The sequence below is a fragment of the Petaurus breviceps genome, unplaced genomic scaffold (genome assembly GCF_028583685.1).
Source record: "Petaurus breviceps papuanus isolate PSGF00001 unplaced genomic scaffold, PetGlider_PUasm1.0 90881, whole genome shotgun sequence".
NCBI lineage: Eukaryota > Metazoa > Chordata > Mammalia > Diprotodontia > Petauridae > Petaurus > Petaurus breviceps.
The window spans coordinates 7120878-7133365 of record NW_027187369.1 but is presented as its reverse complement, the minus strand read 5'-3'; the positions used below and the strand labels follow the sequence as shown (position 1 = coordinate 7133365).

General features: G+C 41.9%; 1 protein-coding gene across 1 annotated transcript in view; it reads left to right on the top strand.

Moving 5' to 3' along the window:
- LOC138150567 (fibrous sheath-interacting protein 2-like) overlaps positions 1-11629 on the top strand; it is a 17336-nt gene extending 5707 nt beyond the window's left edge. Inside the window, exons 3-8 of the mRNA XM_069073993.1 lie at positions 3655-3816; positions 4708-4797; positions 6332-6471; positions 7126-7267; positions 9276-9386; positions 11471-11629. Of these exons, the coding sequence (XP_068930094.1) occupies positions 3655-3816; positions 4708-4797; positions 6332-6471; positions 7126-7267; positions 9276-9386; positions 11471-11629 (804 nt within the window). The remainder of the gene's footprint in view (positions 1-3654; positions 3817-4707; positions 4798-6331; positions 6472-7125; positions 7268-9275; positions 9387-11470) is intronic.
- The last annotated feature ends 859 nt before the right edge of the window (positions 11630-12488 follow it).

Below are 12488 nucleotides of genomic sequence, written 5' to 3'. Positions count from 1 at the left end.
GTGTGTGTGTGTGTGTGTGTGTGTGTGTGTGTGTGTGTGTGTGTGTGCGCGCGCGCGTGCGCAGCGCGTGCATGAGCTAAGAACTAAATGGCACTGCTCCACCCCGCAGCATCCACTTCACAGGAGTCATTCAAGGATCAACCAAGATAATGCTCATAGAGTGCTTTGTGACCCTTGCATCTTTGTTAGCTATTTATTTATCATAGAAGGACTAACTTGTCTGTCCTAACTTCCTACTTGCTGTCTCTGTAACCTCAGGCAAATAATTTAACTTCTCTGAGCCTTAGTTTCCTCATCTATAAAAGGAAGGGATTGGACTAAATAGTAATCACCATTTCTCTAGCACCTTAAAGTTTACAAAGCACTTTTCTTCCAATAAACTCCTAAGGTAAGGAATTCAAGGATTATTATCTCAGTTTACCAGGCTCTGGGAATGAGGTAACTTTCCTGGTATCACAGTTTTCTGAACCTGAATCTGACTTCAAATCCAACATTCTTTCCACTGTGCTTTCTGGCTCTGAATGAGTTGTCTGAGGTCATAGTGAAAGAACTAAAATTAGGAACAAAGGATTCTGATGCTCAGCCCAAGTTCTTCCCACTGGCCCACACTGTGGCCCTTAATTTACATTTAGATCATGATTTGCCATCTATAGAACACTTTATGTGTACATTATCTCATTTGATCTTCATAATTACCCTGTCAGGGAACAAAAAAGAGGCCCACATTGGCTGTTCCTGACGGTAAGAAAATGGTGGCATGCTAACAGGTCTTGATTTAAGGTCAATTACAATGAAACTTACGACTGAAACAATATGAAATGTCCTCATTTGCCTCAAACTAGCATGTGGCTGACAAGAATTTAAGAAGCAGCTTGGCTGATGGGAAAGTATGCTAAATTTGAAATCCAAAGACTTGGCTTCAAATTACAGTTCAGACATTTTCTATATAACCCTGAGTAAATCATCTATCCTTTCTGGGTCTCATTATCTTCATCTGTTAGGTGATAATAATGCAGTAAGAGTAATACAATAATAGAATAATATTACTATATAATACAATAAGATAATAATGCAGTACCTGTTGTACAGGGTTACTGTGGGGAAAGTGCTTTGTAAACTTTAAAGTGCTTTAGAAATGTGAGTAATTGGAATTCAAAGCCAGGAGTGTCGGGCAATAATGACCATAAAAAAGTAAGGATTCCTCACTCAGTTCAAGGAAACAAATTATTTCAGTTGACAACTGCCATGTAGCCAGTGGTCCTCATTTGACAGATTTGTCAATAGCTACACCATATTGACAGAATATTAGTTCACTAAATGTGTCTGTCATTAAGCTTAAGCCACAATATATCTTTGTCACAACCAGTGTCTTGAACTAAGTAAAGGAGAGATTTATCAACAAATTGCTATATTTATTACTGTTATCTTTCTAAGAGTGACTTGTAATTTATATCATTTCTTATTTGTGAATTAGACTATATCCCTCAATTATGTCCCCTCTTTTTTCAGTGAAAGTTTGGTAGTGCATTGGGGCCTGTTGCCAACCAGTGGACCAGAAACTCAACTAAGGAAGTCTAAACACAAAGCCAAATGCTTTAGAAATTACAGCTTTATCCCACCCCTTTCCTCTTACCTTAGACATTGGGTAGCTGCTTCTGCACCTGCTATCACTGGGCCCTAAGCTTCCAGGTGTCCAGAAAATGGGATGGGTAGGTGAGGGCTGCCCCCTTACTGTATCTTCCACAGTCTGATTGCCACCACCACTACCACCACTACTGTTGTTGCTGCTGCTGCTGCTGGGCAAACAAGGGCAAAGAGCCTGAAACCTCACTCCTCATTCTGTCTGTCCTTCCCCCAACAAGGAATTTTGTGTCCTACAGCCACCACCCTGCTAGTGAAAATAACCCCCATCATTTGGTAATAGGCTAATTTACAAGTGGGACCAGAAAATAAATCATAGCTTTTCTAGAAAGTTAACAGAATGATAGTAGTGTTTCCAAGGTGGTTCTTGATGTAAACATGGGTATCATTCACTTGAAGGTTTGATCTTTAGGTGTGTGTATGTGTGTGTGTGTGTGTGTGTGTGTGTGTGTGTGTGTAAGAGTGAGAAAGACGGGACACAGAGAAAGAGACAGAAGGAAAGAGACAGAGAAGAAGATAGAGACAACAGAAACGAGAGAGACAGATAGAGGAAACAGAGATAAGGACAGAAAGGAGAGAGAGAAGGAGAAAAGGAGAGAAAGAAACAGGAGAGACAGAAAAGGAGAAAGGAGAGAGAGGAAGAGACAGACAGACATGGAGAGAGGAAACAGGAGAGACAAAAGAAAGGAGACAAGAAGAGAGGGAGGAGACAGGAAGAGAAAGACAGAAAAGGAAAGAGACAGAAAGAGAGAGGCAGAGACAAAGAAGGAGAAAAACAGGAGGAAAGACAGAGACTGGGAAGGAGAGAGAGAAATAGAGGCAAAGGAGAGAGACAGAATGTGAGAGACATAAGAAAGAGGGAAGGAGAGAGAGAAAGAGGAGAAAAGAGACTGAGGAGAGAGACAAAGATAGAGAATGAGAGACAGAGATATGAAAGAGAAAAGGTGAGTGACAAGAGAGAGAAGGAGAAAGAAACAGAGAAGGAAAGAGGAGATAGAAGGAGAGACAGAAGGATAAAGCAGAAAAGGGAAGAAAGAGGAGAGAGAGAAAGACAGGGAGAGACAAGGAGAGAGACAGTGATGAAAAGAGATAGGAGAGACAGAGAAAAAGAAGGAGAGACAAACAGAAAAGGAGATACAGAGAAGGAGAGATACAGAGACAAGTGAGAGAGAGAGGAGAGAGAAACAGAAGGAAAGAGACAGAAAAGGGGAGAGACAGAAAAAGAGCACATGCTTTATTCCTGTAAAATACTGTCTATAAGTGGTCCTTCAGTATATGGAAGGCCACTGCGTACTAGTGTGAACTCTTTCACCTTATCTCATGGCAGCAGGTCTGAAGGACACGATGATGGTTCCTGCTCTCGATGAGACTCCAGGGTAAATCTTTGGTTCATAACAATGGCATTTATCTTGTATTTTTTTCTATTTTCCTGGATGTTGTATTTGTGAGAGACGGTGGACTCTTTAGGCTATTGTTAATTTTCATATTATGAAGGTATAACAATGGTATACCCTCATCATTTCCCACAGTGGTGAGGCAGGGTGGAGAACAGGAAAGAAGAGGGTAATAATTACCTAGCTGTCCTCTTCTGTTCTCTCTCCCTTCTATCATTTTCCCCTTTCGTCAGTGCTCAGTGTATAGTGATGGTTCTTACATGAGAAGAAAGAAGCTTTGTGGGGAGAGAGAAGGGAAAAGAAGAAGAGGGTTCTTACTCAAACCATTTCTTTCTTTTTTCAATATCACTGTCTCTCCCTTACCCACAATAGGTCCCTTCCTTATAAACAAATAAGTAGTAATGCAGAACAAATCACAATGGTGATGTCAGAAATGAATGCCCGAGAGGTGGAAGATGGGCTTTACCAATAGTCCTGATCAATTTACTGCATCGATCCCAGTTCTGAGGTCTTTGGGTTGTATGCTTTATTCTCAGTGCATGTCATTTCAGTAATGCTCTTAATTCAGAGTGTCATTTTACTAATCTTCTGTCACTAATATTTTCAACTCTGTTTCCAGCTTTTTCAGCCCTCTTACGGTTTTAACCTAAATGATCCTTATGGTCGACTACTGGAAACAAGTTACAGAAGCCTACATGATCCTCATTTAAGTGCCTACTACAAGCGTAAAGATATCTTGAAGCAATTAAAGAAAGGAGGTTACATCACCAGCAATAACAAAGTGGGTTATCATTTTTTTCAGTCACATAAATGTTTTATTGACATGGTTGACACTTGATACTCAGGGATCACTCATCTTTTATTCAATTGGGTAGTAAGTGCCTAGTGAGTGACTACATATATTACCTCCCAATGTTTGGGTCAAGAGAAACCAGACAAATCCTGACCTATTGTCTCTGAGATTACTTCATGTTTCTTACATTACCTTTTCTCTTTGGGAATTAGTCTTTCTGTAATCTCAATCAATGAAAGCTAGAAAAGAGTACACATAATGGAGGGAGATAGCGCCAAGGGAAAAGCTCACCATCTTCAAATATTTGAAGGGCTATTACCAAAAAGAGTAATTAGACTTATTCTTCTTGGCCCCTGAGAGCTTCACTGAGATCAAGGAGCAGAATGGAAGAGCCAAAGATAGAGATTAGCTTGATTTAAAAAAACTGGGAAAATCACTTCACCCTGCTTGCCTCAGTTTCCTTATCTGTAAAATGAGCTGGAGAAGGAAATGGTGAACCACTCTAGGATCTTTGCCAAGAAAGCCCCAAAGGGGGTCATAAAGAGTCCTACACAACTGAAAAATGACTAAACAACAGCAAAAAGGCTGCCATCATCTCAACTTCAGTAACTGATTTCTTCTTCTTAATCCAAATAAGCAGTTCCCCTTCTTGGTGGGTACATCAGTCCCCATTGTAACTTCCAAGTCTTCTGAAGAATTAAGTCATCATTAGGGAATGTCCCAAATGTATCAGCAGTTCTGCTTTGAATAGAGTATCTAGCAGTAGATTTCTGTATAGCTGAAGTTCTCCCCTTTCCTACCCTCAATCACACTAATTTACTGCTTCTGGACCAGGTTTCCCAAGGCTTCTTAAAGGTATTTCTGTATTTTCTTCTTTAGATTGTATGCACTTTGAGAGAATTTAATAAATACCGACAGTATCTAACAAGCCTCAAATTAGACTTTGAAAGAAACTATATAAGAGAACAAGTAAGTAAAACATCTAAATTAATTTTCTCTTGGGTGTTTAAGAAATTATTCTTGGGAGAGTTTTGGGGGAAAAAAGGATATGAGTGATCTTCCTCATAGCTGATGAAGTTTACTGTGATATCTCATTCTCCTGGTTCTAATCAATTAATCCCTTCTCTGGTCTTCTTCCCAGTCCCTTTATGATGTTATTATTGTTTCCCCCAAGGTTTTTTCTTTGACTCTTTTCTCTCCATACACTCTCTCCCTTATGGCTTCAACTATGACTCCCCTGTAGCACACTCACCAATCTCCCCACCCCTGACCTCTCTTTAGAGCCCCAGAACTTTCTCTCCAGGTGCCTTTCTGTCTCTCCTCCTAGAAATTCCCATGTTCTGTCACTGGACTGCAGTACGGTTCAAGACAGTTATATAACTATATTTCAATAAAATTGGCTCCTTTGTACTCCTGTGCATTTTATGAATTTAAAAAATGCAATTCTGAGGAGGGATCCATAGCTTTGGCTGACTGCCAAAGGGGTCCCAGAAAAAGATTAAGAAGCTCAAGTTAGACAAATACCAACTAATTCTGCCACCTTCCACGTGGGGTTTGAATTCTATGTTTTTCTCACAACCTGCTTTTCTTTTCAGCTTTGTTCTACTATTAACCCAGTCTCCTAGATTTGAAAACTTGGGGTAACTTTTTCCTTTTTCCTTTTGTTAACCTCTCACATCTGCCTCTTAATCTAGTCTCACTGCTACCACCCTAGTATAAACCCTTATTGGCACCCACATCTACCATTGCAATAACCTCCCAACAGGTTTTCCCATCTTCACTCCATCCCCAATTTGAACCATCCTTCACATTACTTCAAGATGGCTTTCTTTGCTGAGATCTGACCATGGCACTCCTCTGCTCCAAATCCCTCAGCAGTTTCATGCTTGCTCTCAAAAGGTCATCTTCTTGAGAGCCTTCTGTGATCTGGCATTGTCCTCCCTTTCTAGCTCTCCAGCCATACCAGACTAGTTGCTATATTGTGTGTATGTGTGTATATGTATATGTGTATATTTGTGTACATATGTGTGTTCATATGTATATTATAGATATGCGTATACATGTGTGTATGTGCATATATGTGTGTTTGTATGTGTGTGTCGTACACACATACACCTTGTTCCCTTTTAGGGTCAATAAAGTTGGGTGAAAATGAGAGGGGCTTCCCTGTAGTATGGAAGCTGGTCATAAAGAGCAGTGTCCCCAGAGTGGGGCAATGTCCCAGTCTCTTGTCTTTTTTCCTGTCCTCCTTCTCTGCCACCTTTAGAACTCAATTTAAAGGGCTCAGGTTTTCAGCATGGATAGAGACATTTGGCTTTGGTGTCCTTAGAAACAGAGACATCCCTTTGGGTCATTTGAGTCAAAATGTCATATGATTGACTTCTTAGCCATAGATGGGATACAGTTTTCTCTCTCAAACCCAAATATAAGTAGATTCAATAACAAATGGCACATATGTCTGTCACGTATGAAAGTCTTAACCCATCATTCTGTTTCTTTTCAGAAAATGCTTGAAAAGCAAGTCACCAGACTTCAGGAACACAATCAAATCCCAGACAGCAGAGACACCGCACAGTTCAGAGAATGGCTCTTACAAGAAAGGACACAGTCTATTCAGGACCAAGAGCGTTTAATAAGACACAGGTAGGACTGCCCTTCAGTTGTTTCAGATCCATTCTGTGGACAGCATCAAAAACCAAACAGGTTTTGGTAAAGTATTAGCAAAGTCATGAAACCTGGTCTATGTTCATTTCATTTTTTTTTTAAGCAATCGGGGTTAAGTAACTTGCTCAAGGTTACACGGCCAGTTATTTCTGGGTGTGGTGCTGAGTATCTGAGCCCGGGATTTGATCTCCAGGTCATCCCGACACTAGGGCCGGTGCTCTTACTTGCTGAGCCACCTGGCCTCCCCTAAGCCATTGGGGTTAAGTAACTTGCTCAAGGTTACACGGCCAGGTGTTTCTTGGTGGGTGCTAAGTGTCTGAGCCCAGGATTCGATCCCCAGGTCATCCTGACTCTGGGGCCAGTGCTCTTACTCGCTGTGCTACCTAGCCGCCCCTCTATGTTCATTTCTTAAAAAAAATTTATTGTGAACTTAATAATCAATAAATACAAGCATGAGAATATATAAAAAGAACAAGAAAGAGGACTGTATAAGAGTTACTTGTATGTTTCTGTTCATTTAGGGAACAGAAGTAGACTAATGAGATGGTCAGGGCTAGCACTGTTGACTCTGAAATGCTGTCCTGTTAGATGCCCAGCTGACCTTTACTTCCTCATTTGTATTTGTGCCCAAAGATATTTAGATATGATCAGCAGAGAACTGGAGAAGATTGAACGGTCTGCTAGAGAACAGCACCTCATCCGGATTAATGAGGAAGAGAAAAGACAAAGGGATCACACAAGGAAAAAACTCAGTCTTCAGAGGAAGATCGAAGAGGTGAGAGAAGAGATGCTGAAAATGGGGACAAGCTTTCCATTAAGAGCAGTATGATAGGTCCTAGGGAGTGAAAAGAGTAGATAAGAAGGCAGCGGGTCACAGTGGAAAGAGCACTGGCCCTGAAGTCAGAGGACTCAAGTCCAATCATACTTCTGCTCACTACCTGTGTGATCTTAGGCAAGTCATTTCCCCTCCCTAGGCCACAGTTTCTTCCCTCTATAAAATGAAAGAGTAAGACTAGATGGAATCTGAGGCCCCTTCATCCTATGATAATCCTGTTCGTGTATGATTCTGTCAAATCTGTCCCCTCCCTCATGGAGCTTATAGTCTAGTAGGGGCATGAGACAAATACCTGCAGTATAAAATGATCCACGATAAGTGTGAGATCTGAGGGGAAAGGTCACTGATGGCTTCGCAGAGGGAACAGCATTTTGAGTTAGGCTTTAAAGCACTGCATATAGAATGGACAATGTGAGCATACTGAGTGCTCATGGGAAGGTGAAGAGGACACTTTGTCTGGAGTGCCAAGTAAGATAAGACTGGAAAGGAAATGGTGGTGCCAGATGATGGCAAGGGATGGGGGGAGGAGTCTTGGTGGATGGGACTAGAAGTTGGAACTTTGGCTGGCAGGCACATAAGGAGGCCCAGAAGAATTTTGAGCAGAATGACAGCCAGATGGATGCATAAGAATTTGGAGGATGGTTTGGAAGGGGGGAAGACAGACTAAGTAAAACCTGCTAGGCTACTGCGCTAATCCAAGAAAATGCTATTGAAGGTACCCATGACAGTGGCAGTGCGTCTAGAGAGATGGGGCAGATGCAAGAGATGCTGGGAGAGGGCCCAGATATGAGTGATGATTCTTGCCATTGTTTTCCTTCTGATCACCTTCTGTCACCTTCAACTTTGTGTTCTTGTACATGGCTTATCTCCCCTCCTAGACTGTAGGGGGGGCTCTTTGAGAGCAGAGATGATGCCTTCTTTGCTCACGTGCCTAACACAGTCCATTGTACATTGAAGGCATTTATTCAATATCAGGATTGAATGAATTCTCTAACACTCTTAGCTTCATGCCCTCCTCTTTGGAGTTCTTTCATGATTGTTCCATTTGGCTCCTCCCTCTCCACCCTAGGGAGACTGGAGTCCAGGAATGAATAAAGGCAGAGCATAAGTCTGTGCTCTACAGATGTACCTCGTGGGGGCTTTCTGAGGTTAGAGCAGTCCTTTCTACTCTGCTCATCTTCCCAACTCCCCTGAAATGCAGAGCAATGTCACATTTTTAAATTGTACTTTTCCTCCTTTGTCCTAAAATACGCATAGGAAATGAAAAAAGCACTCAAGAAGTGCTTACTAGACACAAAGCATTGTGCTAATTGTAGCTGATTCAACTCATTGAAAGATCATGGGGGGAAGCTAGGTGGCGCAGTGACCAGAGCACAGGCTCTGGAGTCAGGAGGACCAAAGTTCAAATCCAACCTCAGACACTTACGTTAAAAAACTAGCCATGTGACCTTGGGCTAGTCATTTAAACCCAATTGCCCTGCCTTCCCCCCTCCGAAAGAAAAAAAGCATTAAAAAAAGACCATTGCCCATAGGCCTTCCTGGGTGTGGAAGAGAAAACCCACTCCCTCCACCCCCCATTAGGTTTTGAGGTTCAGCCTTCCTTGGGCCTAGGCATGGACTCCCTACTGCTGACAGCCTGAGCTGCCAGTGATGAAAGAGCTGCTTCGACCCTGAGCCCCTTCAAATGCATCCATACACAGCTGGACCATTGGAAGGTCCCCAGTGGACAGAAGTGTGGGAGACAGTATCTCTTCCACATTCACTGGGTGAGCTCCTCTGTGCTGAGCTGATAGCCCTTAGGTTCAGTCTGTGAATGCCTGCTACTTTGCCCAGTGGAGGGTGGGACAGGCATGGGGGAAACCGCATTGCAAAAGCACAGTTGTAGTGAAAAATAAAAGGCCATTTCATACATAACATTTCATTGTATAAAATAAACCCCACTCTCTAGGAATGGAAAACAAAGGAGATGTTACTTTTGACTAGAATTGGAGAGGAAGTTAAAAGACAAGCTCGAGTCGAGGAACAGAGAAGGAAAAGTCGAGAGGACAGCTACAGGAAGGTACTGAGGGACTGTTGCCTATGAGTGTGACTCATTGCAGATAAGCCTCTGCATCCTGGGGCTGATTAAGGCCGGTTATCCCCAAAGCTGACCTCCACATGGGTGAGATGCAGCAACACTTACTCTCAGTCTCAGTGTCTCTCTCTCTCCCTCCCAGTGCTGCCACCCTCTGTAAGATGATTACTTTCTACTTTCCTATATGTAAATGAATTATGTACACAATCATCAAAATCTGAAAAAGAATAGAGAGGAAATAGCACGGCTGCTTTTCTTAGGCCCAGAGGTTTTTGAGAGAAATGTTCTCAATTTTTTCCTCCCAAATGTTTCCGTTGGTACTATTATTAGGCTAAAATTTCAGATACTCTTTCTTTATCCACAAATTCTCATCTAAATAATAATTCCCAGGGGTGGCCAGGTGGCTCAGTGGGTAAGAGTACCGGCCCCAGTGTTGGGATGACCTGGGAATCGAATCCAGGCTCTGATACTTAGCACCACACCCAGAAATAACTGGCTGTGTAACCTTGAGCAAGTTACTTAACCCGAATTGCTTAAATAAATGAATAAATAAATAAATATTCCCATTTTTAGATTTTCAAAGTACTTGACACCTAACAACCCAGTGAAGTTGGTAGTAAAAGTATTATGATCCCCATTTTACAGATATAAAACTGAGGCTTAGTGAGGGGAAGCAACCAGATCACATGATCAGTTATTAACCATCAGAGCCAAGATTTAACCTTGGGGCTCCTGAGTCCAAATCCAGAATTCTTTGCATTATGCTAAAATGTCTGCAAGTAATATATGACTTCCCAGTCAATAGATGCCATTCAATAAACATTGATTAGTAGTAGGAGGCCATCTCAAGTTGTTCTGGACTCAGATGACTCTATAGGAGAGACTGAGGCTGATGACTGCACAGCCCTGCCTCACTTAAATCCTATTCACCTGCAAGTCAAGACATCACCCTCCTGATGTGACTGGTCCTCTTCCAGAATGAATGATTACTACTGTGCTACTATAAAATATATCAGGGGTGGCTAGGTGGCTCAGTGAATAGAGCACTAGCCCTGGAGTCAGGAGGACCTGAGTTCAAATCCAGCCTCAGACACTTAACACTTACTAGCTGTGTGACCTTGAGCAAGTCACTTAACCCCAATTGCCCTGCCCTCTCCCCTCCGAAAAGTAAATATATATATATATATATATATATATATATTTCAAGCACTGGGCTAAGAACTGAGGACACAAAGAAAAGGAACAAACAGATGAGGGTGACGGCTACAGAGTAGCAATTGGCATTTGTTTAAATTGGTTTAAATTTTATCCTTTCTGGTGTCATAGTTTCCTTTGGCAGCCTAATGAAACCTGTAGACCCCTTTTCAGAACCATGTTTATAAATGCATAAAAGAAAGCAGGCAGGGGTTCGAAGGAGATTGATTTTGTTGAAATACAGTTATCAAAAGTCATTGGAAAAACAAAAGTTCACAGACCCAGGTTAAGAACCCCTGCTTTAAATCATTTCCAGAGCAAAGGAGGAAGAAAAAGGGGAAGACAATTGACATGCTCATCGTTGCTCCTGCCACCTCCAGAAGCCAATCTCTTCCCAATCCATGTCCCAGAGCAGCCCTAGAGCATGCGTTCCATTCTAGTGGGACCCTACAAGCATGACCTGGCCCTAAACTTTGCTTAGATCACAGGGGCCTAGTCTTAGTGCTGCTTTTGATGGATGTTTTACATGATGGACCCAGGACAGACTACAAGGTAACATGGCCTTTCCACTAGGAAAGAGCACCTACTTTGGAGTAAATGGACCTGAGTTCAAATCTCAGCTATCAGATTCCAAAGACCTGAGTGGTCTTGGTCCAGTCACTTAAGTCCATCTGGCTGTTACTTATATTTTTATCCATGTTGAAACAAAAGGGGAAATGCTTTCCTACATAGCCAGCATGCTACTGTTGGCCCTGCCCTAGGTGGAGTTCAGGAAATTTGGGAACAAAAGCATATTGAACATCTTTTGACAAAAGGTATTTTGCATCAGAAAATGGAAAAATGACCCTAAAAATGTATTTTCTTAAATATTTTAGAAACAAGCACTTCTTGAGAAAAAAATGGCCTTTCACTTGCGGAAAATGCAAGGGAATGACCTTAAAAAAGAAGAAACGGAGAAAACGTCATTGGAAGAGCATATGGAACCACATGGGACATACTTTGAAAGCGATGAGATTAGTAGACAAGGTAGCTGAGTGCAAGCTATTGATCTATTTATCCCTCTGGACCTCTTCCTGGCTCTGAGGCTCATTCTCATTTATGGGTCTCTCACTCTCACTGTCTCTTGATCTCCATCCTTCCCTTTTCTTTTCATCTTTCTTTCTCCTTTTGTCCCTCTATTCTCTACTTCCTTCTTTTCTCTCTTCCTCTCATCCTCTTCGTCTCTTTCCCCCTTTCCCCTCCCTTTTCCTCCCATTCTCCCTCTCCCTCCCATTCTCCCTCTCCCTCCCTCCCTCTCCAAACATCCCCCTCTCACTCCATCTCTCTTGCTTCCTGTATCTCTCATATTCTTTCTCTCCTTTTTCTAGTTCTCCCTCACTTTTCTCTTATTCTGTGTATCCTTTTCTTTTCTTGCTCACTCCTGTATTCTGTCTCATTCTGTCTACTCTCTAATTCTCTGTTGGTTTCATTATGTCTTTTTTCTCTCTTTCCATCTCTCTCCCTCATTCTGTCTCTCATTATTTGTCTTGTTCCCTTATTCTCTCTCTGTATTACTCTTATCTCTTCCCCTGTTTCTCAAACTTTCTATCTCTCCCTCCTTCTCTATCTCTCATTCCCTCTCTTCCCCCATTCTCTATTTTACTTTGTCTCTCTTTCTTTTGTTTTCTTGCTTTCTCTCTCACCAAGTGTTTCTTCTTCTATCTCTTTCTTGTATTCTTTCTCATTGTGTCTCTAATTCTCCCTTTTGCTTTCTTTCAATCTTTCCACCTCAATATCTTTACCTCTCTCATTCTCTTTCTCATTCTCTTATTTCCTGCCTCTCTTATCTCTCATTTCCTCTCTCTCCTTCTCACCTTCTCTGCTTGTCTCTCATGATCTATCTCTTGTTCTCTC